General features: G+C 44.9%; 2 protein-coding genes and 3 pseudogenes across 13 annotated transcripts; all 5 read right to left on the bottom strand.

Moving 5' to 3' along the window:
- Positions 1–324: 324 nt before the first annotated feature.
- On the bottom strand, positions 325–4,502 carry LOC125512698 (putative pentatricopeptide repeat-containing protein At3g25970). Of its 2 annotated transcripts, XR_015609355.1 has the most exons (3): positions 2,150–4,501; positions 943–2,025; positions 325–564 (listed from the first exon to the last, which is right to left on the bottom strand). XR_015609355.1 is itself a non-coding variant. In XM_087531114.1 (1 exon), the coding sequence occupies exon 1, from the start codon at positions 4,230–4,232 to the stop codon at positions 2,130–2,132; it is 2,103 nt and encodes a 700-aa protein (XP_087387240.1). In that variant the 5' UTR covers positions 4,233–4,502; the 3' UTR covers positions 2,106–2,129. The 2 variants fall into 2 exon arrangements, 1 of the variants encoding a protein (XP_087387240.1); XM_087531114.1 differs by lacking the exons at positions 325–564; positions 943–2,025 and having other exon boundaries at positions 2,106–4,502.
- Positions 4,503–6,011: 1,509 nt separating this feature from the next.
- On the bottom strand, positions 6,012–8,410 carry LOC147963629 (putative pentatricopeptide repeat-containing protein At3g25970 pseudogene; annotated as a pseudogene).
- A 1,507-nt stretch (positions 8,411–9,917) lies between these two features.
- On the bottom strand, positions 9,918–12,316 carry LOC147963628 (putative pentatricopeptide repeat-containing protein At3g25970 pseudogene; annotated as a pseudogene).
- Positions 12,317–13,823: 1,507 nt separating this feature from the next.
- Positions 13,824–15,899, bottom strand: LOC125512700 (putative pentatricopeptide repeat-containing protein At3g25970 pseudogene; annotated as a pseudogene).
- Positions 15,900–16,506: 607 nt separating this feature from the next.
- On the bottom strand, positions 16,507–25,547 carry LOC125512696 (putative disease resistance protein RGA3). 11 transcript variants are annotated; one of them, XM_087531107.1, is made up of 8 exons: positions 25,303–25,537; positions 24,043–24,162; positions 23,848–23,946; positions 22,583–23,736; positions 20,225–22,376; positions 17,538–18,533; positions 17,211–17,441; positions 16,507–16,922 (listed from the first exon to the last, which is right to left on the bottom strand). In XM_087531107.1, the coding sequence occupies exons 4-7, from the start codon at positions 23,621–23,623 to the stop codon at positions 17,308–17,310; spliced, it is 4,323 nt and encodes a 1,440-aa protein (XP_087387233.1). In that variant the 5' UTR covers positions 23,624–23,736; positions 23,848–23,946; positions 24,043–24,162; positions 25,303–25,537; the 3' UTR covers positions 16,507–16,922; positions 17,211–17,307. The 11 variants fall into 11 exon arrangements, with proteins under 11 accessions (XP_087387233.1, XP_087387234.1, XP_048533749.2 ...); XM_087531108.1 differs by having other exon boundaries at positions 25,309–25,537; XM_048677792.2 differs by having other exon boundaries at positions 17,211–17,432; positions 23,848–24,162; positions 25,303–25,542.
- Between the last annotated feature and the right edge of the window lie 1,594 nt (positions 25,548–27,141).

The following is a 27,141-nucleotide window of genomic DNA, read 5'->3' as shown; positions in this document are numbered from 1 at the left end:
CAAATCAACAAGCCTAGATTCTCTTGTCTCCAACCAACCAACCAACCAAAAGAAAGGAAAATGAATACTATGTTTTTCTACTGCTGGAGTCTCATGTGAAGAATTGACTTCAGATATCAGTCCTGCTCTGTTAAGATTTGGGTATTTTTCTTTAATTTCGCCCTTATCAATTGATTTATAATACTAATTAATAATGTTAAATGGCCCTCGCTAGCCTGAAGTTTGAGCTGTTTTGTTCTTATTTATTTTACATGAAAGAATAACACTTGTGATTGACATTTCTGTTTTTTTTTTGCACTGTGGTATTCATCCTTGTGTATTGAATAAAGATTACTGCCCCAAACACCTGTCATAGACACAGAGGATTCCCTGCCATTATGAATTCATGTTTGCAAATTCTTCAGTAACAGATACTCAGCATGCAGCGTACACAAGCTCGGCTAAATACAGAGTACATAAGCTTTTCTTTGCCAAAACTATCAAAATATTGAACTTCAATTCATAGTGCGGCATCAAAATTGCATTCAAAAGCTCCAACCAGCAGGAGGGAGGCTTCCCTTCCACCTGATCAAATCAAGATTTTAGTCGTATCAGATAAACGATCATGTGTCGTGGTTTAGTATATCGAGATTTTTTCCCCATTACCATGCACAGTACAGCTGCTGACTCTTATGGTCAAAATACAGTACAGAGAGGGAAGATACAGACTTAGTTAACATGCAATTTTTTGCTTGGCACATTACCATTCTTTCAAACTGATGTAATTAATATATATACCCAATCAAGCTAATCGGCTAAAGGTTCGTACTTACATTAATGTGGCAAATCAAAAGAGCAAACCAGTAAGAGAAGTGTGATATTGGCCAATGGAGGGAATAATAAGATTTGAAGCTTTCAGTAGATAAAAACAAGATTGGAAACACATCATGGTAGCAGTAATACCTAGAATGAAGTTTCTTTTTTACATAATGATCTTCCAGCTAGCATTGTCTGTCTCCCTCTGCTATTCTTGTCTGACTCCACTTGTTTAATGGTCACTTTAAGCAGAAGATGTCAGAACTTTACAGAAATCAGGAAGCAACAGAAACCAACATGCTAAGTGTGTACTGAGAAATAAGATCTGTGTATAAGCCGCAAGTTCCTCATCACTGCTAAACCCTATTATGGCTGGTTGTCCATATCCTCACGATTCCATCAGATTATCAGAACATGCACTGGCTTCTATGTTGGCAGGTTTTGCTTTTGCAGGAGAGCATCAATTGCATCCTATTTACTTTGTAGCGGATAGTCAGATATCAGTGCAAGAGAAAGACACATGATATCTTCTCTCCACTCCAAGCAGTTACATTGGAGCATTAAGCACATTCTAGCTCAAACTTTGACATAATTAATAAACTGGAACATTTACTGATTAACATCCCACTTCCCGAGAAAAGCCAATGAAGCTGCTCATGGTCATGAACTAGTCAATGGAGAAGCAGGAATCCAAATGTTAGAATACAATCAGCAGGTCATTCTTACTTCTTGTCATGGTTTGTATCATAGTGATCTTTCCAGTTTGCAACTACTCAATATGTTTAAGATCAGAGATCTGTAGGATCATTTGCTTATAAAGGAAGTCCCCGCTTTAGGGGAAGTACAATAACAGACTAGAACTATTTTTTTGTTTGGAATAGACTGGAACATAGGCAGGGAGATATTGACTTCACTACAATTGACATTTATTTAGAAAAATCCATTTGTAGAATGGATAGTACCACCAATGGAAAGGCCGGGGTTTCAAGAGTTGTTCAATAGAGAAGATATAAGTATAAACAAATCATATCCAATGAAAAATTACAACTGAATTTTAACATGAATTTTCCAAAGCACACAAAACAGATGACCTTTCATATATTGACACAGCGGTCTTCACTGCCACTAGCAATCAGAGCAGATGAATGTGCATCCACAGAATATACAAGAGAAGTGTGCTCAATCATCTCCAACAGGGGCTGGCTGGTTAATGCCCATAATTTGATAGTTCTGTGGCCAACCAAAATATCATGTGTGTGAATAAACTGACGGCGGTTATAAACTCGAAGAGCAGAATTGCGGCAAATAAATGTAAAATGATAATGATAAAAATATTAAGAGGCAAATTGCTCACAGCAGTCGATGGCTCCAGTTGTTTCTTGATGCACAGGCTGCACAGGAAAATTGTGAAGCAACAAACTCAACATCTCATATATTTCATCCATCCTTGGGTGCGATCCATCCTCTGCATTGAAAGAGTGCACCTCATTCTTCACCTCGATCCAGCTCCAACCAGGGACTTTGCTTAATCCTTTATTCTTCATTTCCTTCTGCACGATTGCTCTATCACTCCACATCCCAAGACCAGAATACATGCTGGAGAGGAGAACATAGGTGGAGTGCTGTCTAGGTTCTGCCTCCAATAGATGGCTGGCCACATCACTCGCTAGTTCCATATCCCCATGGATTCTGCAAGCACCTAATAGGGTCATCCACACCATGGCGTCTGGTTCAAATGGCATAGAGTCAATAAGCTCTCTTGCTTTGTCAAGCTGCCCAGCCCTCCCATACAGATCAATGCCGCATGCATAATGCTCCATCCGAAGAGGAATTCCATACCTATTTTCCATCGTATTGAGGATTTCTGAACCTTCATCCACAAGACCAGCATGACTGCAGGCAGTAATCAGGCCAACAAATGTAATATGATCCAAAGGAACCTTAAGCTCCAGCATCTGATTGAAGAGGCTGCGCACGGCCTGGGCCTGTCCATGCTGCGCATAACCAAACATCATAGAGTTCCATGGCACCGAGCTACTCTTGTCTGCCTCCTCAAAAGACTTCATTGCATCATCAAGAACACCACTCTTAGAATACATGAAGATCAGCGAGCTGGAAACAAAATTGTTGGAGGCAAAACCAGAATGGGTGACTAAACCGTGTATTTGTCTACCTAGCCTAAGTAAAGCAAGGTCTGAGCATGAACGCAGGGCAGCAGAGAATGCATACTCGTCAGTTCTAATATTTTCTGACTGCACACATCTGAAGAATCTCAAGGCATCAGCGCTCAAGCCGTGCTGCGAATACCCAGTTAACATAGAATTCCAGGAGACGGTGTCCTTGAGCAGCAAGGAATCAAAGCACTTATATGCATCTTCCATCATGCAGTTCTCACTAAATCTAGTGTACATGGCAATTAGAGCATTGCAAACATGCGTAACTCCTTCAAAGCCATTCTTGATCACCAGACCATGAATTACTGTCCCTCCCTGATCACGATGCTCCGCGCACGCACTTATGATACTTGTGAAACTATACATGTCAGGCTGCACTCCACCCGCTCGCATCATGTTAGCAAAGAATCCCATCGCCTCATGCTCCATCCCATGGGAAGCGTAAGCTCCAAGCATTGCGTTCCATGAGATCAAATCCCTTCTGTTCCCAATTTCATCAAAGATCCTTCTAGAATTTGCCAGGGCCCCACATTGTGAGTAGGCAGTGATTGCTGCATTCAACACTATCAAACCCAATGCCGATCCATATTTGACAATCTTCCCATGCAGCTGATGCATCAAGAAATGACTGGAGTCATCAACCGCTGTGAGCAACGCCGCGAATGTTGCCTCATCAGGAAGCAACCCCTCCCTCTCCATCTCAACAAACAGCCGAACTGCTGGAGCAACCTTCCCAGACTCCACATAACCAGCAACGAGGGCGTTCCAAGAAACAGTGTTCCGCTCCGGCATTCCATCGAACACCCGACGAGCATCCCTCTTGCGGCCACATTTGGCATACATGTGAAGCAATGCGGTCGCAGCAAAGACATTGTCGGCCAGGATAGCTTTGACGATGAGCGAGTGCAGCTGGGCGCCGAGAGCAGGGCAGCCCACGGCAGCAGCGGAGCGGAGAGTGGGGCCGAGGGCGAAGGTGTTGGCGGCGAGTCCCTGCTCGTGCATGGCTTGGAAGATGCGGTATGCAGCGGAATGCGCGCCGGCGGAGACGTGCGCGGTGAGGAGGGAGTTCCAGGAGGCGGCGTCCGGGCGGGGTATTTGGTCGAACACCTGGCGCGCGGCGACGAGGCCGAGCGGGGAGAGGGAGTATGCGGTGAGGAGCTGGTTCCAGGGCGTGGGGGAAGTGACGCCTGACTTGAGCAGCGTGGCGTGGGATTTAGCGGCAACGGCGGCGGCGATGGTGAGAGGGTAGCGGCGCGTGGGCATTTCTTCTCTACCTCCCACCGCACGCAGCTGACCGTGCCGCCTCCGTCGTCAGGCGACAGGGCACGACACCGCGCGGCCCGTCGTCCATGCGAGCGCCGCACGGTGGATAGGAGCGGGCGGAGCAAGTCGCCGGGAGGGAGGATAGAAGCGGACGGAGGAGCAAGGGACGCCGGCGGTGTGGAAGAGAGCAGACGTGTAGCCTGGGCCGCCGTTGAGAGGGCCGAGCCTTCTTTCTTCGGCCGACCTGGGCCTGGGCTGGAGGGAGGTGGCGACCACCGCGAGTGGCGTCAAATATTGGCTGCCCAAAGCATGATTTTTCTTGTTTTCAGAAATTTTGTAAAAAAACAAAAAGAACTTGAAAATTATTGTTAAACAAGTTTAAGACTTGATTTTTAAAAAATAAGTTCGTCGCTTATTAATAGAAATATTTTCTATATTTTGAAGATGTTCACCGTATTGTAAAAGTTTGTCGTGTATGTAAAAGATATTCACCGTTTATTAAAATAATATTTATGTATAAAAATGTGTTTAAAAGTAAAATAAAGGAATAAAACGGAAAGAGAATTCTGCAAAAATCAAAAAAAAGAAGAAAGCAAAAAGAAAAAAGAACAAAACCCAAAAGAACCAATAAAAAACTGAAGAAAAAGGACATATAAAATAAAGTGTAAATGTTCGGCCCAAACACACATGCGCCTGTGTGTTTCACCGTCAATTTGACACTTAAGGCGTCAAATATGATTGACCCACTATACCTGGATGTTTTTAGTCCCACGTCGCCAATTTGATAAGATTTTCACCCCTACGTAAATGTTTGCTCGAGACTAGTATCACCAAGTAGCAAATAGAGGTATATTTTAGAGTAAACAAATCTAGGGTATAGTATAAATTATAAGGTCTAGGGTTACATGGGCTAGCTATGCCCCAGGGTGGAGGGTAGGGGCCGAACAGTGCCTGACGCGACAACCAGGGGCTAGGGTAGGGACAGGGTATGCCCAACCGAAAAGCCACGGCGAGAGTATAGTGGGGAACTACAACCCTAAGGGAAAAAATTCTTCCAAGGGAGTTTGGGAGTTCTTGGTCCAACTATGGGCAACATCAATAGAAGAATTAAAGTGAGCATGGGAAGAAATAGTTATTAAGAAAGTGAAGAAGAAAAGTTACGACAACATTATTATTTTTCTCTATCTGTATGTTAACATTGTAAAAATATCTAGTTGTAATTAATTGCACATTAGTTATCCATTCCAGACCGCAAAAATTAAGCGCGTGCATGCTATAGGTCTGAGCTCGGTACGGTGGAGGAGGAACGCGCGGGAACCACTGTCCTCATGATTCAATAGCATGTAGAAGAGAATCCCTTTTAAGGAGGTCCAAAACTTCCTCCAGTCCTGATGTGGTACTAAACTTCCCACCACCTAATCAGGACACCCACATAGGCCTTTAGAGGTTTTTTTGTAATTGTTTTATACGCCTAAAGCCATCTATATTTCAACAATTTTCACTTGTTATGTGCCGACTGCCATTTTAAATAGTTGTTTTTACTTGTGAGGCCAGAAGGTGGCTTGCAAATGCTATATTTTAAAGGAAAAAATGCCCATATGTTGGTACGCACAGCTTATACATAGAGTAGGAGATTGATTTTTTCTTTCTCTCATCTGTCCTGATCTTTAATTGAGTGGAATCCCATAATTTGATAGTTCTGTGGCCAACCAAAATATCATGTGTGTGAATAAACTGACGGCGGTTATAAACTCGAAGAGCAGAATTGCGGCAAATAAATGTAAAATGATAATGATAAAAATATTAAGAGGCAAATTGCTCACAGCAGTCGATGGCTCCAGTTGTTTCTTGATGCACAGGCTGCACAGGAAAATTGTGAAGCAACAAACTCAACATCTCATATATTTCATCCATCCTTGGGTGCGATCCATCCTCTGCATTGAAAGAGTGCACCTCATTCTTCACCTCGATCCAGCTCCAACCAGGGACTTTGCTTAATCCTTTATTCTTCATTTCCTTCTGCACGATTGCTCTATCACTCCACATCCCAAGACCAGAATACATGCTGGAGAGGAGAACATAGGTGGAGTGCTGTCTAGGTTCTGCCTCCAATAGATGGCTGGCCACATCACTCGCTAGTTCCATATCCCCATGGATTCTGCAAGCACCTAATAGGGTCATCCACACCATGGCGTCTGGTTCAAATGGCATAGAGTCAATAAGCTCTCTTGCTTTGTCAAGCTGCCCAGCCCTCCCATACAGATCAATGCCGCATGCATAATGCTCCATCCGAAGAGGAATTCCATACCTATTTTCCATCGTATTGAGGATTTCTGAACCTTCATCCACAAGACCAGCATGACTGCAGGCAGTAATCAGGCCAACAAATGTAATATGATCCAAAGGAACCTTAAGCTCCAGCATCTGATTGAAGAGGCTGCGCACGGCCTGGGCCTGTCCATGCTGCGCATAACCAAACATCATAGAGTTCCATGGCACCGAGCTACTCTTGTCTGCCTCCTCAAAAGACTTCATTGCATCATCAAGAACACCACTCTTAGAATACATGAAGATCAGCGAGCTGGAAACAAAATTGTTGGAGGCAAAACCAGAATGGGTGACTAAACCGTGTATTTGTCTACCTAGCCTAAGTAAAGCAAGGTCTGAGCATGAACGCAGGGCAGCAGAGAATGCATACTCGTCAGTTCTAATATTTTCTGACTGCACACATCTGAAGAATCTCAAGGCATCAGCGCTCAAGCCGTGCTGCGAATACCCAGTTAACATAGAATTCCAGGAGACGGTGTCCTTGAGCAGCAAGGAATCAAAGCACTTATATGCATCTTCCATCATGCAGTTCTCACTAAATCTAGTGTACATGGCAATTAGAGCATTGCAAACATGCGTAACTCCTTCAAAGCCATTCTTGATCACCAGACCATGAATTACTGTCCCTCCCTGATCACGATGCTCCGCGCACGCACTTATGATACTTGTGAAACTATACATGTCAGGCTGCACTCCACCCGCTCGCATCATGTTAGCAAAGAATCCCATCGCCTCATGCTCCATCCCATGGGAAGCGTAAGCTCCAAGCATTGCGTTCCATGAGATCAAATCCCTTCTGTTCCCAATTTCATCAAAGATCCTTCTAGAATTTGCCAGGGCCCCACATTGTGAGTAGGCAGTGATTGCTGCATTCAACACTATCAAACCCAATGCCGATCCATATTTGACAATCTTCCCATGCAGCTGATGCATCAAGAAATGACTGGAGTCATCAACCGCTGTGAGCAACGCCGCGAATGTTGCCTCATCAGGAAGCAACCCCTCCCTCTCCATCTCAACAAACAGCCGAACTGCTGGAGCAACCTTCCCAGACTCCACATAACCAGCAACGAGGGCGTTCCAAGAAACAGTGTTCCGCTCCGGCATTCCATCGAACACCCGACGAGCATCCCTCTTGCGGCCACATTTGGCATACATGTGAAGCAATGCGGTCGCAGCAAAGACATTGTCGGCCAGGATAGCTTTGACGATGAGCGAGTGCAGCTGGGCGCCGAGAGCAGGGCAGCCCACGGCAGCAGCGGAGCGGAGAGTGGGGCCGAGGGCGAAGGTGTTGGCGGCGAGTCCCTGCTCGTGCATGGCTTGGAAGATGCGGTATGCAGCGGAATGCGCGCCGGCGGAGACGTGCGCGGTGAGGAGGGAGTTCCAGGAGGCGGCGTCCGGGCGGGGTATTTGGTCGAACACCTGGCGCGCGGCGACGAGGCCGAGCGGGGAGAGGGAGTATGCGGTGAGGAGCTGGTTCCAGGGCGTGGGGGAAGTGACGCCTGACTTGAGCAGCGTGGCGTGGGATTTAGCGGCAACGGCGGCGGCGATGGTGAGAGGGTAGCGGCGCGTGGGCATTTCTTCTCTACCTCCCACCGCACGCAGCTGACCGTGCCGCCTCCGTCGTCAGGCGACAGGGCACGACACCGCGCGGCCCGTCGTCCATGCGAGCGCCGCACGGTGGATAGGAGCGGGCGGAGCAAGTCGCCGGGAGGGAGGATAGAAGCGGACGGAGGAGCAAGGGACGCCGGCGGTGTGGAAGAGAGCAGACGTGTAGCCTGGGCCGCCGTTGAGAGGGCCGAGCCTTCTTTCTTCGGCCGACCTGGGCCTGGGCTGGAGGGAGGTGGCGACCACCGCGAGTGGCGTCAAATATTGGCTGCCCAAAGCATGATTTTTCTTGTTTTCAGAAATTTTGTAAAAAAACAAAAAGAACTTGAAAATTATTGTTAAACAAGTTTAAGACTTGATTTTTAAAAAATAAGTTCGTCGCTTATTAATAGAAATATTTTCTATATTTTGAAGATGTTCACCGTATTGTAAAAGTTTGTCGTGTATGTAAAAGATATTCACCGTTTATTAAAATAATATTTATGTATAAAAATGTGTTTAAAAGTAAAATAAAGGAATAAAACGGAAAGAGAATTCTGCAAAAATCAAAAAAAAGAAGAAAGCAAAAAGAAAAAAGAACAAAACCCAAAAGAACCAATAAAAAACTGAAGAAAAAGGACATATAAAATAAAGTGTAAATGTTCGGCCCAAACACACATGCGCCTGTGTGTTTCACCGTCAATTTGACACTTAAGGCGTCAAATATGATTGACCCACTATACCTGGATGTTTTTAGTCCCACGTCGCCAATTTGATAAGATTTTCACCCCTACGTAAATGTTTGCTCGAGCCTAGTATCACCAAGTAGCAAATAGAGGTATATTTTAGAGTAAACAAATCTAGGGTATAGTATAAATTATAAGGTCTAGGGTTACATGGGCTAGCTATGCCCCAGGGTGGAGGGTAGGGGCCGAACAGTGCCTGACGCGACAACCAGGGGCTAGGGTAGGGACAGGGTATGCCCAACCGAAAAGCCACGGCGAGAGTATAGTGGGGAACTACAACCCTAAGGGAAAAAATTCTTCCAAGGGAGTTTGGGAGTTCTTGGTCCAACTATGGGCAACATCAATAGAAGAATTAAAGTGAGCATGGGAAGAAATAGTTATTAAGAAAGTGAAGAAGAAAAGTTACGACAACATTATTATTTTTCTCTATCTGTATGTTAACATTGTAAAAATATCTAGTTGTAATTAATTGCACATTAGTTATCCATTCCAGACCGCAAAAATTAAGCGCGTGCATGCTATAGGTCTGAGCTCGGTACGGTGGAGGAGGAACGCGCGGGAACCACTGTCCTCATGATTCAATAGCATGTAGAAGAGAATCCCTTTTAAGGAGGTCCAAAACTTCCTCCAGTCCTGATGTGGTACTAAACTTCCCACCACCTAATCAGGACACCCACATAGGCCTTTAGAGGTTTTTTTGTAATTGTTTTATACGCCTAAAGCCATCTATATTTCAACAATTTTCACTTGTTATGTGCCGACTGCCATTTTAAATAGTTGTTTTTACTTGTGAGGCCAGAAGGTGGCTTGCAAATGCTATATTTTAAAGGAAAAAATGCCCATATGTTGGTACGCACAGCTTATACATAGAGTAGGAGATTGATTTTTTCTTTCTCTCATCTGTCCTGATCTTTAATTGAGTGGAATCCCATAATTTGATAGTTCTGTGGCCAACCAAAATATCATGTGTGTGAATAAACTGACGGCGGTTATAAACTCGAAGAGCAGAATTGCGGCAAATAAATGTAAAATGATAATGATAAAAATATTAAGAGGCAAATTGCTCACAGCAGTCGATGGCTCCAGTTGTTTCTTGATGCACAGGCTGCACAGGAAAATTGTGAAGCAACAAACTCAACATCTCATATATTTCATCCATCCTTGGGTGCGATCCATCCTCTGCATTGAAAGAGTGCACCTCATTCTTCACCTCGATCCAGCTCCAACCAGGGACTTTGCTTAATCCTTTATTCTTCATTTCCTTCTGCACGATTGCTCTATCACTCCACATCCCAAGACCAGAATACATGCTGGAGAGGAGAACATAGGTGGAGTGCTGTCTAGGTTCTGCCTCCAATAGATGGCTGGCCACATCACTCGCTAGTTCCATATCCCCATGGATTCTGCAAGCACCTAATAGGGTCATCCACACCATGGCGTCTGGTTCAAATGGCATAGAGTCAATAAGCTCTCTTGCTTTGTCAAGCTGCCCAGCCCTCCCATACAGATCAATGCCGCATGCATAATGCTCCATCCGAAGAGGAATTCCATACCTATTTTCCATCGTATTGAGGATTTCTGAACCTTCATCCACAAGACCAGCATGACTGCAGGCAGTAATCAGGCCAACAAATGTAATATGATCCAAAGGAACCTTAAGCTCCAGCATCTGATTGAAGAGGCTGCGCACGGCCTGGGCCTGTCCATGCTGCGCATAACCAAACATCATAGAGTTCCATGGCACCGAGCTACTCTTGTCTGCCTCCTCAAAAGACTTCATTGCATCATCAAGAACACCACTCTTAGAATACATGAAGATCAGCGAGCTGGAAACAAAATTGTTGGAGGCAAAACCAGAATGGGTGACTAAACCGTGTATTTGTCTACCTAGCCTAAGTAAAGCAAGGTCTGAGCATGAACGCAGGGCAGCAGAGAATGCATACTCGTCAGTTCTAATATTTTCTGACTGCACACATCTGAAGAATCTCAAGGCATCAGCGCTCAAGCCGTGCTGCGAATACCCAGTTAACATAGAATTCCAGGAGACGGTGTCCTTGAGCAGCAAGGAATCAAAGCACTTATATGCATCTTCCATCATGCAGTTCTCACTAAATCTAGTGTACATGGCAATTAGAGCATTGCAAACATGCGTAACTCCTTCAAAGCCATTCTTGATCACCAGACCATGAATTACTGTCCCTCCCTGATCACGATGCTCCGCGCACGCACTTATGATACTTGTGAAACTATACATGTCAGGCTGCACTCCACCCGCTCGCATCATGTTAGCAAAGAATCCCATCGCCTCATGCTCCATCCCATGGGAAGCGTAAGCTCCAAGCATTGCGTTCCATGAGATCAAATCCCTTCTGTTCCCAATTTCATCAAAGATCCTTCTAGAATTTGCCAGGGCCCCACATTGTGAGTAGGCAGTGATTGCTGCATTCAACACTATCAAACCCAATGCCGATCCATATTTGACAATCTTCCCATGCAGCTGATGCATCAAGAAATGACTGGAGTCATCAACCGCTGTGAGCAACGCCGCGAATGTTGCCTCATCAGGAAGCAACCCCTCCCTCTCCATCTCAACAAACAGCCGAACTGCTGGAGCAACCTTCCCAGACTCCACATAACCAGCAACGAGGGCGTTCCAAGAAACAGTGTTCCGCTCCGGCATTCCATCGAACACCCGACGAGCATCCCTCTTGCGGCCACATTTGGCATACATGTGAAGCAATGCGGTCGCAGCAAAGACATTGTCGGCCAGGATAGCTTTGACGATGAGCGAGTGCAGCTGGGCGCCGAGAGCAGGGCAGCCCACGGCAGCAGCGGAGCGGAGAGTGGGGCCGAGGGCGAAGGTGTTGGCGGCGAGTCCCTGCTCGTGCATGGCTTGGAAGATGCGGTATGCAGCGGAATGCGCGCCGGCGGAGACGTGCGCGGTGAGGAGGGAGTTCCAGGAGGCGGCGTCCGGGCGGGGTATTTGGTCGAACACCTGGCGCGCGGCGACGAGGCCGAGCGGGGAGAGGGAGTATGCGGTGAGGAGCTGGTTCCAGGGCGTGGGGGAAGTGACGCCTGACTTGAGCAGCGTGGCGTGGGATTTAGCGGCAACGGCGGCGGCGATGGTGAGAGGGTAGCGGCGCGTGGGCATTTCTTCTCTACCTCCCACCGCACGCAGCTGACCGTGCCGCCTCCGTCGTCAGGCGACAGGGCACGACACCGCGCGGCCCGTCGTCCATGCGAGCGCCGCACGGTGGATAGGAGCGGGCGGAGCAAGTCGCCGGGAGGGAGGATAGAAGCGGACGGAGGAGCAAGGGACGCCGGCGGTGTGGAAGAGAGCAGACGTGTAGCCTGGGCCGCCGTTGAGAGGGCCGAGCCTTCTTTCTTCGGCCGACCTGGGCCTGGGCTGGAGGGAGGTGGCGACCACCGCGAGTGGCGTCAAATATTGGCTGCCCAAAGCATGATTTTTCTTGTTTTCAGAAATTTTGTAAAAAAACAAAAAGAACTTGAAAATTATTGTTAAACAAGTTTAAGACTTGATTTTTAAAAAATAAGTTCGTCGCTTATTAATAGAAATATTTTCTATATTTTGAAGATGTTCACCGTATTGTAAAAGTTTGTCGTGTATGTAAAAGATATTCACCGTTTATTAAAATAATATTTATGTATAAAAATGTGTTTAAAAGTAAAATAAAGGAATAAAACGGAAAGAGAATTCTGCAAAAATCAAAAAAAAGAAGAAAGCAAAAAGAAAAAAGAACAAAACCCAAAAGAACCAATAAAAAACTGAAGAAAAAGGACATATAAAATAAAGTGTAAATGTTCGGCCCAAACACACATGCGCCTGTGTGTTTCACCGTCAATTTGACACTTAAGGCGTCAAATATGATTGACCCACTATACCTGGATGTTTTTAGTCCCACGTCGCCAATTTGATAAGATTTTCACCCCTACGTAAATGTTTGCTCGAGACTAGTATCACCAAGTAGCAAATAGAGGTATATTTTAGAGTAAACAAATCTAGGGTATAGTATAAATTATAAGGTCTAGGGTTACATGGGCTAGCTATGCCCCAGGGTGGAGGGTAGGGGCCGAACAGTGCCTGACGCGACAACCAGGGGCTAGGGTAGGGACAGGGTATGCCCAACCGAAAAGCCACGGCGAGAGTATAGTGGGGAACTACAACCCTAAGGGAAAAAATTCTTCCAAGGGAGTTTGGGAGTTCTTGGTCCAACTATGGGCAATATCAATAGAAGAATTAAAGTGAGCATGGGAAGAAATAGTTATTAAGAAAGTGAAGAAGAAAAGTTACGACAACATTATTATTTTTCTCTATCTGTATGTTAACATTGTAAAAATATCTAGTTGTAATTAATTGCACATTAGTTATCCATTCCAGACCGCAAAAATTAAGCGCGTGCATGCTATAGGTCTGAGCTCGGTACGGTGGAGGAGGAACGCGCGGGAACCACTGTCCTCATGATTCAATAGCATGTAGAAGAGAATCCCTTTTAAGGAGGTCCAAAACTTCCTCCAGTCCTGATGTGGTACTAAACTTCCCACCACCTAATCAGGACACCCACATAGGCCTTTAGAGGTTTTTTTGTAATTGTTTTATACGCCTAAAGCCATCTATATTTCAACAATTTTCACTTGTTATGTGCCGACTGCCATTTTAAATAGTTGTTTTTACTTGTGAGGCCAGAAGGTGGCTTGCAAATGCTATATTTTAAAGGAAAAAATGCCCATATGTTGGTACGCACAGCTTATACATAGAGTAGGAGATTGATTTTTTCTTTCTCTCATCTGTCCTGATCTTTAATTGAGTGGAATCCCATAATTTGATAGTTCTGTGGCCAACCAAAATATCATGTGTGTGAATAAACTGACGGTGGTTATAAACTCGAAGAGCAGAATTGCGGCAAATAAATGTAAAATGATAATGATAAAAATATTAAGAGGCAAATTGCTCACAGCAGTCGATGGCTCCAGTTGTTTCTTGATGCACAGGCTGCACAGGAAAATTGTGAAGCAACAAACTCAACATCTCATATATTTCATCCATCCTTGGGTGCGATCCATCCTCTGCATTGAAAGAGTGCACCTCATTCTTCACCTCGATCCAGCTCCAACCAGGGACTTTGCTTAATCCTTTATTCTTCATTTCCTTCTGCACGATTGCTCTATCACTCCACATCCCAAGACCAGAATACATGCTGGAGAGGAGAACATAGGTGGAGTGCTGTCTAGGTTCTGCCTCCAATAGATGGCTGGCCACATCACTCGCTAGTTCCATATCCCCATGGATTCTGCAAGCACCTAATAGGGTCATCCACACCATGGCGTCTGGTTCAAATGGCATAGAGTCAATAAGCTCTCTTGCTTTGTCAAGCTGCCCAGCCCTCCCATACAGATCAATGCCGCATGCATAATGCTCCATCCGAAGAGGAATTCCATACCTATTTTCCATCGTATTGAGGATTTCTGAACCTTCATCCACAAGACCAGCATGACTGCAGGCAGTAATCAGGCCAACAAATGTAATATGATCCAAAGGAACCTTAAGCTCCAGCATCTGATTGAAGAGGCTGCGCACGGCCTGGGCCTGTCCATGCTGCGCATAACCAAACATCATAGAGTTCCATGGCACCGAGCTACTCTTGTCTGCCTCCTCAAAAGACTTCATTGCATCATCAAGAACACCACTCTTAGAATACATGAAGATCAGCGAGCTGGAAACAAAATTGTTGGAGGCAAAACCAGAATGGGTGACTAAACCGTGTATTTGTCTACCTAGCCTAAGTAAAGCAAGGTCTGAGCATGAACGCAGGGCAGCAGAGAATGCATACTCGTCAGTTCTAATATTTTCTGACTGCACACATCTGAAGAATCTCAAGGCATCAGCGCTCAAGCCGTGCTGCGAATACCCAGTTAACATAGAATTCCAGGAGACGGTGTCCTTGAGCAGCAAGGAATCAAAGCACTTATATGCATCTTCCATCATGCAGTTCTCACTAAATCTAGTGTACATGGCAATTAGAGCATTGCAAACATGCGTAACTCCTTCAAAGCCATTCTTGATCACCAGACCATGAATTACTGTCCCTCCCTGATCACGATGCTCCGCGCACGCACTTATGATACTTGTGAAACTATACATGTCAGGCTGCACTCCACCCGCTCGCATCATGTTAGCAAAGAATCCCATCGCCTCATGCTCCATCCCATGGGAAGCGTAAGCTCCAAGCATTGCGTTCCATGAGATCAAATCCCTTCTGTTCCCAATTTCATCAAAGATCCTTCTAGAATTTGCCAGGGCCCCACACTGCGAGCTGGGCGCCGAGAGGAGGCGGCACGCGGCGGGGTGCGCGCCGGCGGAGACATAAGCGGTGAGGAGGGAGTTCCAGGAGGCAGCGTCCGGGCGGGGGATTTGGTCGAACACCTGGCGCGCGGGCGCGGCGACGAGGCCGAGTGGGGTGAGGGAGTAGGCGGTGAGGAGCTGGTTCCAGGGCGTTGGGGAGGTGACGCCGGACTTGAGCAGCGTGGCGTGGGATTTAGCGGCGGCGGCCTCGGCGATGGTGAGGTGGTGGCTGCTGCGGCGGAGTTGGCGCGCGGGCATTTTTCTTGCGTTTTCCGGATGGGGAATTTGACCTCTAAACCCAACTTACTTCGCACTTCGACAGTTTGAGGCGCCCATCTCGCCACCCCCGTGGAAACCGCTGCCCAGTTCGCCGCCGTGTGCAGTCGGCGGGAGCCGACTCGCCGCCTCCGTGGACGCCCCACCGCACGCAGCTCACGGGTCGTCAGGCAACAGGGCACGTCAGCGCGCGGCCCGCCTTTCTCACCTTCCTCTCTCTTTCTTCCATGTGAACGCCGCACGAAGGATAGGAACGGGCGGAGGAAGTGGGCGGGAGGGAGGATAGAAGCGGACGGAGGAGCGAGGGACGCCGGCGGCGTGGAAGAGAGCAGAGACGTTGCCGGGGACGGGGTTACGCTTTTTTTTTTTGAGACAAGGTTACGCCTTTCTCCAGCCGATCTGGGCCTGGGCTGGAAGGAGGTGGGCAAAAAGCCCCAAGCTCGACCGAATAACCTTAGTTTTTTTTTGAGAAATTTTATTAAAAAACTAGGAAAATTCGAAAACATTTTCTTGAAAAATATCGTTAGAACAAGTTTATTTAAAAAATCATCCTTTATTAATAAAATGTCTGTCAAAAATTGAAAATGTTCATCGTGTTGTAAAAAGATGTCATGTATTATAAAATATTCACCACTTATTTGAATATGTTTATGTATAAAGATATGTTTATAAAGATGAAAAGGAAAGAAGAAAACGGAAAAGTGAAATCAAAAGATGGAAGAAACAGAAGAAAACCAGAAAAAAGTACAAAAACCAAAAAGGAAAAACCAAATGATCCAAGAAAAAAGACATAGAAACCCGACTATAAATGGTTGACACACCAACATTAATTTTCTTAACATATATATATAGGCATGCAGTGTGTTACCGCCCAAAAATGCAGAGAGCAAGAGATTTATTTATTTATTTTTTGGTCGTCTGTCCCGGCCTTTCATTGATTGGAATTTTATGTGCAGACTGATGTAGAAGCAAAATGTTTCAAGGAGAATAGATCAGTGATGATAATGGCAGTTTCAGAAAAGATACTGAAGCTGATTCAACAAATGATAGCAAGGCTGACTCATGCCGATTCTTCCTATCTAAAGCAATCCTACAAAGGCTAGGTTATAGGAGCTAAAGAGAATGTATATTCTCTAGTCGAGGAACATGCAGAAGAGATTCACCATCATCGGTACTCCCTATATCCATATATATAGGGCCTAATATGTATTTTGAGATTTACATTGAGCACAACATCTTTGCCAAATAGATAGGTGACCAATTATTTTTAAAACAAACGTTGAACTTCAATTCATTAGCACTCTCAGAGCAGTCTCTGGCTCCATTGCACCTTTGATTTTGCATCGTGCATTCAAAAGCTCCAACCAGCAGGATGAAGTGCTTCACTTCTACCTGATCAGACCAAGGTTTTGATTATTCAGATATACGACCATGCAATAGGGTTTAACATATCAATTATTCTTAGTATAGCTGCTAATTTTATTATCCAGATCACAGATCTTATTCAATATACCATCAATTAAGGCACTTGTCAGCAGAGAGGGAAATACACAAGACTCTCAGTTAATAGCTACTGATGTTTTGCTTAGCACACAGCTAACAGTTGAATCAGTTACCTTTCTTCTGGGGTTATGTAATTGATATAAAGCCAGGGGAGTTTAGTTAAAGATTCTCACATACCTATAAGAAGGGAGTTTTGCGATATTGCTGGATCGAGAGAATACATGACTCGAATCACAGCATGCTAGAGAATTTCTTTTAGATAATGACCACTTGCTTAGCAATCTGTTCTTCTCTGCGCTTCTTGTTCCTTGTCTTCATCTCCTGAGCCACTAGGAGTCTGGGATAATGATGAGCTTCTGGATAATGATGCAGCTAATTCTTCGTCCTCCTCTGTATCTACTGAGCCAACTAATGAGATGAAGGAGGGAAACAACAGGAGGAGATAAATATGGAAAATTAGTAGACAGAACGACAAAACGAACAAATTAAGATGTGTTAATTCACCTCCTGATTCAGATGACCTTCCAATCAAGAAGTGTTGTAACAGCATATCCCTTACCCTGACGGCATCTTCATTTTTCAACCGGCGAACATTCTCAGTGTTCTGCACTGCTGCATCCTCCTCCATATCTATGACTATGTTATGCAACATGCAGAAGGCACAGATAATCTTAGACATAGTTTCCGGATTGACCGGCCACCACGCATCTCCCTGCAGGTACTTCCATGTATCTTGGAACCACGCCAGCGCCTTTGGCGCGCAGGTTGTGGCTGCAGAGTGTCTCCTATTGAACTCTACCTTGGAGTCTGAGAGGTCTTCCTGGTAAGGTGTGATTAGCCATGAGAGAAGAGGGTATCCTGCATCACCAATTATGTATTCCCTGACTTCTGACCCATCTAATGCTGCCTTCAGCTTGCTGCCATTCAGCCAATCACGCTTCTCGCACCCCTCAAAGATTTCAGAGTCATGCAAAATGCTCAACTGGGTCATGCTATCTGCCAATTCCAACCAAATGTTCATGAACCTTGTCTCTGTATCAACGACGACTTGCATTTGAATGCTGCCATTTTTCTCATGGTCGCGGTTTGGTCCAAATGGGATGTGAGTTGTATATATAACACCGCAACAGTTATGCATATTGTAGATCTTGCCAAACATGGATTTGATCTTATCCATTTTACTGGAGTCTGGCCAGCACAAGTGGTGCCTTGCTCGTTTGAACACAGCATCAATAAACCTCTCAGTTACCGACAAGATGATTGACTTGTTTACATCAACAGAGGATCCTAAAGTCTCTGGTGGCTTGCTAGAGTACAACATTCTTAGAGCAATGGCCACTCGATCTTCCAGGCAGAGTACCCTCCCGTCGACAAAGGTATACCTGTTCATATCTTCCAATGACGGCACACACACCAAGCTGCAGATGTAGCTAAAGGTTTTTCTTGTCATTCTGAAGATTGATTCAAATCTTTGTGTGTCCTCAAAAGAAGATAAGGTTCCTGCATAAGAAGAAAGCCGAAAAGTGATTATAAAATCCATTTCTTGCAAAGCAAGAGCTAAAATGTGAGGAGTTGAAATTTTGGGATCCAGAAATGACATCTGAGCAGGGGAAGTAGGGGACAAATGAGAACAAAAGAAACTTAGCAAATGAGGGACTCCAGCCAAATCAGAGTGAATTGCAAAAAACCACCACATTTGAAGTTCAGTTCTGGAATTGCCACCACATTCCTTGGGCGTCGCAAAAATCCACCATTTTCCGCTAATTTTCTCAATAAACACTTATGACCGATTTAAGCAGAATTAATCTGATTTCTGACATGTCGGGCCCATTGGTCAGATCCACGTGGCACTAAATGATCAACACAGACGGCATTGACTGTTAAGTCAAACGATTGCCCACCTGTCAGGGTTCCATCCCACCCAACCCATCCCCTCCCTCCCGTAGTGGCCAAGCAGCCGCCGCCTCCTGCGCACACAACCACGCCGGCCAAGCCCCGACGACCTCGCCGCCGACATTGCGCTCCCCTCATCTTCCCCTGCTCGCTTGCTCCCCTCCCTACCCATACCATGGCCATGGCTAGAGGGGCGTCGCATCGACCCCTCAACCTTCTCCCTCTTATTGTCCTTCTCAGCGCCGGCGAGATCCACCGCCCCGCTTCCCGTCCTGCGGGGCACCACACCGGATCCAGAGGCTCCCGCAACGCGCCTCCCCTGCCCCGATGAGCTCCACCCTCCTCCTATATGGCGCGTGGAGAGTCGGTTCCCTGCTCATGTCATCAGGTCGCCTTCTCCGTTGTCCGGCTTGACGCGCACTGGGTCCAGGTGATGTTGGAGCGGCCATGGCCGTGGCAGGCGGGATTGGAATTCACCTACCTCCGCCTCGGGCAGATGTAGCTAGAGAAGGGTGGACGCCGTGGAACTGGGAGCCGCCGGAGCGGCCACCTCCACCATGGCGCCAGGACGAGGTCGAGGCAGCAGTGGTGCGAGAAGGCCGCCACATTTGGGGAAGACGGCCGCCACTAGGGAGTTGTCCGCCACCTCTGCCTCCTTGCTGTTCTGCGTGTCGGCCATCTCCACAGCGCCGGAGCCGTCGTCGTACTGCTGCTGCTCCCATCCTCGGGCCAGTGGTGACACGTTCAATTTTAGGGGCCCAATTGTAATCTATTTTGTTTTAGGATGCATTGTGCAATTTTTCAGGGACCCTTCTGTCAGTTTAATTGATGACTGATGGACCCCATGTCTAATGTAACAGTCAACAAACACAATGGACCGTTTATGCATGTCAGAGCTTATAGATGGGCCCAACATGTCAGTAATGTCATTAAAATGACCTAAATACGTGATAAGTGTTTATTGAGAAAATTAGCAAGGAAAGTGGTGGAGTTTTGGGGCGCCCAAGGAATGTGGTGGCAATTCCGGCACTGAACTTCTAATGTGGTGGTTTTTTTACAATTCGCCAAGTCAGGAAGTAGCATTGGTCAACAAATAACCACTACAAACAAAAGAAAAGCCATTCATCTATTTTCTTAGAGAAAAAGCTAGCAATACATCTATGTTGACATTACTAACAAGTGTTTGTTGTCCAATAAAACTCCAACATACTGACGTAAGGTAGAAAACAAACAGGTAAAAACAACAAGAATAAATAGACAAATTAAGATGAACGAGCAATGCTAAGTTTCTGTAATACCTCTGGACATGAAAGAGCGGCTGACATTTGTCTCCAAGTTGTAGGGATTAGCTGTGTACAGGACAAACCATTTTCTTGGAGTATCTCCTTCCTGTGCATATGCCTTGACATGCTCAACATGGCTGAACTTGTCCCACAAAGGACCAGATTGCCCGGCGGCTATGGAAGCGAGCAGTGCTAGGCTGCAGTAGAGCTCCAAATGCCTTGCATTTATACCTCTCATGTATTCTGGGAGTGTCTCCATGTCTAAATCCACGAGCACGAGAGTCTGGAGTGCAGGAACACCTTCTAGCAACTTCACCTTTGAGCAGTTCTTGATGGTAAGCTTCTTTAGTCTGGGGAGATTAGTGATCCTCTCTAGGTCAAGGCCTCCAGCCACTTCCAGCTCGACCAGAGATCCGAAGTTCTCTAGAGAGCTGAGACCCTGGACTTGTTGTATGGACAATACATTCAAAGCTCTTGCCTGGTAGGCAAGGCCCGGAGGAAGACGCCGCAATTTACAGCTAATTAGCGCAAGATTCTGTAAGACAGGAAAGGCTTGCACTTGCTCCTCCCACTCCCACTCTTCCCATTCCACCATTCCCGCTAAATTCATCACATGCAATCTCGGAAATGCGATAACCACCTGGGAAGGACGAGGGCTGTGCTGATGGTAGGATTGCAGGAAATCTGGTCCAACACGCTTGATGGCTGGAGCACGGTTGATCTGAATGAACTCCAAATAAGGGAGCTGACATAAGCCATCAGGAAGCTGTGTGCAGCAAGCCAGGTCGTCAATCATCAAAGTTCTCAAGCTCTTTAGGGGCACAGCTGATGATGACATCATCCACCTTGGGAGCCATCGGCCAAAATATCCTTCAATGGCAAGATATTCTAACCTGGGCGGAGGGCAGAGCTCATCAAACACCTTCTCTATTCGTTGTTGCTCTTCCTCAGAGACCATATCTTCCTCTCTAATCAGCCCATTGTCACCCAATATACTACTGCATGTTAAGTCTAGGTTGGTAAGATGCACCTTCTCACCAAGCTTTGCCTTTGCTGCAGACGAGGAAGTAGTTAAATTCTCTAACCCCTGTATTCCAACATGCTTGAGCCGATAAAGAGGGCCCAACTCTTCCACACTGCACCACTCACCATCTATCCGAGCTGGAAACCCATGTATTATCCTCAAATTTGTCAGACCACAGAACCCCCTAGGTATGCCACTTATACTTGTTTTATTGAAGTTAAGATACCTTAGCTTCCATAACTTTACAATGCTATGTGGAAGTTCCACAAATTGCTGGCATCCTCTAAGGTTAATGTACTGCAAAAATTTCATCTTACCAATGCTATCTGGCAGACAAGATATATCAGAGTTCTGTAAGGACAAGTACCGCAGGTGCTTGAATTCATGCAAAGATTCTACCAATCTAACATCATGTGCAGAATCAATATGTAGTGTCCGTAGACATGGAAAATGAACCAATGAATCACTAGACTTCATATTTATATGGCCAACTGATATTAGTGTTCTCAATGTCTTTTGTGCTTCTAAAGAACTCCAGTCTAGCCCATCTGATTCTGATGCTTTGCTTTCAAGAGATAATCGAAGAAATTTATGTGCACTAAGTTTACTATCAATATTAGTTTCTCCACCGAGAGCTGTCAATGCCTCATCTCTAGCCACAAATTGAGCAAATGAGCGCACAACATCATGCATGTTGCAGACACATTGATCAAGGTACTGTGCATTTGGCTCTATAAGGTTCCTCAGTATCAGCTCCTTATAGTACTTGCTCCCTAATTCTTCTAAGTCGTCTGAGGGTCCATGAAGAAATCCTTCGCTAATCCACATGCCAATTATGTCATCTCTTCCAAACAATGCAGTTTTGGGGAGAAGGGAGTAGCATAGAAAGCATTGCTTGATGCAAGAAGGTAAATCTTCATAGCTTAAATGTACTGCATGGTTTAGCACTTCAGGCATTCCAGATACTGACCATATGGAATCATCCAGAACCATCTCCCAGTCACGGCGCTTATTGTCCTTTTGACACAAGAGTCCTCCCATTACTTTAACAGCAAGAGGCAAACCATCACATTTCGCTATAATTTTCAGCCCAATATCCTTGAGCGTATCAACTTCATGTTCATTTATTTCACTTGAGACTATCTGCAAGCAGTTTTAACTGACAGTCAATAAGGAGAAGTTTGCATTTGTTTTAAATAAACTGCAGTTACTCAGAGGCTAGTGTCAAATTGTTATGGGTTCATCTTGTAATCTCAAAGAATAACAAAAGTGTGTGTTCAATTATTATATTTCTACTCCAAGTTAAGGAACTAGCAATTACTACTGATGAATGGAGTTCAGTTATATACCTGTTTTTTGAGCAATAACCAGGCATCCTCCTCCCCTAATTTGTCGATGTGGTGGTAAGGAAGCACAGCTTTCATCCCTCGGGCAACTCTTTCATCTCTAGTAGTGACAAGGACTCGACTACCTTGGGCGACAACATTAGCCAATGGTATTTCAAGGATATCACCCCATGCTCCGTGGCTCCACACATCATCTAGCACCAGCAATAGCTTTTTCCCTGTCAAGGCAGTACTAAGGATTGGCTGAAGCACAGCCAACGCCTTTTCACCTCCGTGTATGCCCCCTGCGAGCGTGATGATTGTCCTGAGCAACTCAACCTTATCAATGTTCTGGTTGATGCTCAACCATATCGTCTTGTCAAACTCGTCCTTAACGGTTTCATCACTGAAGACCTTCTGGGCAAGGGTGGTCTTACCGATCCCGCCTACGCCAACAATAGCGACCACCATGATGTTGGTATTTCCCTCCTTTTCAGTCAGCATGATCTCAACCAGCTTTCTGGTGTCCTCTTCAATCTTCTCCCCAACTACACCCAACCGATCAAACCCTCCTGAGGTCTCACGGCTGGTATTACCAGAATTAGATGTTTGCACCTTGCTGCTACGATCCTCGTAGGCACTAAGATTGATGAAGCTGAAAGCAGTGCTTTGCTCCTTGATGGTGTCGAGCCTCTTGTTGAGCGCCTTGATGCGGGTGCCGATGTCGTGGGCATGGGAGGGATTCCGCATGCAAAAGAGCAAGGGGTTGAAGCACCACATATCTAAAGTGTACGGACGGCGCTCCATGGCCTTGAGCTGGCAGAGGTCAAGTATATCAGCAACTTCATACATGGCACGCTTGAGCTCGCCCACCCACTCTTGCACGCTCTTGTCGGTGATGTTTCTCTTGTCAGCATCGGCGAGGAAGTTTTTGAGGTCCCTAAGTTTAATGTCCATCTTGTCGATCTCCCGTCTGAATCCAAGCAGCATGTGCACCTCTTCCCTCGCCATCTCCGTTAGCATGTTTAGCACATAGGACGCAAAAGCATCTAGGACCATCGCCATGTTTTCTACGTTTCTGCTGTAACAAATTTGAACCACATATCATATCTTCCCTGCCACTCGTTGCAGCTGATGATTGCCAGCCAAAATTATTGAAAAAAGGCAGCACTAGAATCCTAACATAGGCAGATGAGGAACGAGTTATAATTCATAAGCATGGGCAAGCTACCTAGATGGACAGATGCAAGCAAAATCATCTGAACATAAAGAGAGAGATGCAAAATTACCTTCAAGGTGGATGGATGTTGGGTCCTGCTCTAATTCCTCTGGAGCAACTCGTAGTACACCAGTACTGGTGAAGGGCTAACAAGGACGAGGCACTGTGTCTATATATATATAAGCCAAAGGGAAAATATATAATTAGTTCTCTAACCCTGTCATGTTACTGGATTAAATGCAACTTGTATGGAATTAAACATAACTTCCACATCGTGATCAACGGATCCATCCGCACGCGTTGAGCCTTGGATTATTCAGCAGACCAGCCTGTTAGCTGGCAGCTAAGCTAGCCGATGAATGGTACGATACAATTGATGCCGCGTCTGATGTTAAGAAACACCAACACAATTAGCTGTACCTAGATATATCCGTCTCTTATTAAAGATTGTGCAGGGAAGGAAAGGCATAAACCAGGACCCAGGAACATCCTGGTATTTTCCGGAAGCAAGTGCTGTGCAGCTGAAAAATTGGCTGTTTGTTTGGAAGCTAGCCAGAACCAAAAGACAGTTTGTGCTTCAATATCATAGTTTCACAGTAGCCTAACTTGCTGCACAATGTACTACCTTATACTATAATAAAGGCCTTTCTGATGGGTTAACTAGCACTAAATGTCGCCATCTTCTATGGATATCTTGAGGCCTGGCAGTTTCCTAAGACTTCTTACAAGGTCGACCATTGGCCGGCATAACCTAGGTTAGGTTTCGATGCCCTGCCTTGTGCGATATACTACTGGCACCCGATATATATGAACTGCGTAGTGTAGTGAATGAGGCAATATTATCAGGGCTGTAGAAATTGAAGACTGAAGATCCCTGAGTCAATTTCTGTAAGATCGTCAATCAGTCACTGTCAGTGTCATCCTTGGTGGAATCAAAATGAGTTCTGTTACTGGGCCTAACAATGATTTGTGTTGCTTACAAGTAATTCAGAGATGTGTACTGCCAGTGAACTTGGGTACATGTAAATACAGTATGATGCTGGAACTGAATTAGACAGACGCTCTCACCAAGCACAGCAAATACGGATGCACTGTACCAAACAAAAAAAATGTGCAGATTCCAAAATTACTACTAGCAAAATTAGGGATCAAAGAGTGAATGGAAGAAACTGAGGGCCTCTTTGATTCATAGGATTGCAAAAACACAGGAATAGGGAAAACGTAGGATTGGAATGGCATGTCCATTGGATCCCTATAGGATTTGAGTTTGTTTGATTGTGTCACGGGAAAAACAAAGGATTTCTTTCAAGAGGTTGGAGTGGATGTTAGAATTCCTGTAAAATGTAGTACAAATGAATCCTTAGCAAAAAATCCTACAGGATTCAATCCTACGCATCAAACGATCAACGTAGGAAAAATTCCTAAGGATTCTAATCCTTCAAAGATCCTATGAAAATCCTTTGAATCAAAGAGACCCTGAATGGGAATGGGGCCTGGGTGCGGATGTGGTGGATCCAGGACGTACACTGACCGGGGCGGCGCCGGTGGACGACGGAGAAGACGGCCGCGCTGCCCCTGCCACCTGTTCGTCGGGCAGCTCCACCGGCGCCCACCACCTCACGGCGGAGCACCCCCCATCGCGCTGCACAGCAGCGAATCTCCTGTCGCGGCGGCATGGCGGCGCCTGCGCACAACCATCCATCCAACCAGAGAGTCGCTCCGACGGACACGCCAGCGACCTTTCCCCGGTCGTCGGGCCCGAAAAGGCCAAGCCCAGCCACAGCCATGATGGCCCAAACCCAACGAGGCCCATTGCCACTGCTCCAACAAAGAGGCAGGCCGCGACGAGCGAGACACAGTGCAGGCTCGCCTCAAGCAGCGACTAGAACGGGCCGGCCCAGCGGGTAACGCAGGCCTGCAGCCTTTTCTTCTTTTGTTTCGTATCTATACACATATAAAAAGCCCCAAAGGGCTAGATCCAACAAAACAGCCATCAAATATTATAGATCCAACGACTTATATCGCTTTCATGGTGAGCGATAAACATGTTTGCAATTTATAACATGTCAAATATAGAATATCCATGTAATTACGCATAATTGATATCCTACCTAATACTATTAACATTCAATTGATTTTCTGGCTAATATTTAAATGCATTTAATTTTCTACCTTAATATCAACATGCATTGCACGTACGAATTCACTAGTGTAATACCCAAAAACACTTAAAAAATATTAGTCATGCATTTAAGAAATGTCAAATGTGTATTAATTTTTTTTCTCATGTATACGAAAAATGTATGCCAAAAAATATACAATTTGTATGAAAAGAGTCGATCATGTATTTAAAAAATTGTTAATCAAGCATTTTAAAAATGTTGAAAGTGTATAAAAAATGTTTCTCATGTATAGAAAATTATTTACAAAAACTATAAATATGTATGAAAACAATATTTCTCATGTATTGAACTTTTTTAGCGTGTATACAAATGTTAATCATGTACTTGAAATTTTTCAAACATGTATAGGAATTATTTTTCTTGTGTATACGAAAAGGTTTACAAGAAAAAAAGGTAGAAATCAAACAAATATCTGGAAAAATATAAATGTGTATGAAAACAATGTTGATGTCATCCGCAAAAAAAAAAACAATGTTGATGTATGTTAGTTTGAAAAATGATATTATATTGTGGGATGGAGGCAGTACTTCAAAAATCGTTAATGTGTTTAAGAAAAATGTTTCTGATGTATATGAATAACGTACAATCTGTATGAATAAAAGTAGACATCAAAACATATTTTTGAAAAAAAATCATGTATTCGAAAAATGTACATTGTGTGTGAAAATATGTTTACCGTTGTTAATAAAATGTTCACGCGTATTTGAGAAAATGTTGACCATATATTCAAAAAAGTGTTCAAAACAAGTGTTTAAGAAAAAAATGTACATTGTTTATTAAAAAATGTTTAGTGTGTACCAGCAAAATGTCTCACATGTACATTACACTGTGGACTGATAAAAATAGATATGTGTTGAATAAAAAAGTAACCAATTAAAACCAACAAAGAAACAAAGAGAAATGAATAAAAGCAATGAAAACTGAAAAATAAACAAAATAAAACAAAAAAAGGAGAACCAAAGGAAAAAAATGAAAATAAAAATCAATGAAAACCGAGATGGAAAAAATGAGCTTTAGAAATCGTAGGAAAGAAGAAAAGAAAAAATTCCAATGAAAACCAAGCAAGAAACTGAGAAAACCGGTTAAATAGCAAAAGAAAAAACAAAAAAAATCGAAAAAAACTTGAGAAACAAAGAAAACTGAAAAAACAGAAAGGAAATAATGAAAGAAAACTGGATGAC

This window comes from Triticum urartu, chromosome 6A (genome assembly GCF_056163025.1).
Source record: "Triticum urartu cultivar PI428250 chromosome 6A, HENAU_Tu73, whole genome shotgun sequence".
Taxonomy (NCBI): domain Eukaryota; kingdom Viridiplantae; phylum Streptophyta; class Magnoliopsida; order Poales; family Poaceae; genus Triticum; species Triticum urartu.
Note: the sequence above shows the minus strand (reverse complement) of the source record. Positions and strands in the feature narration are given on the sequence as shown.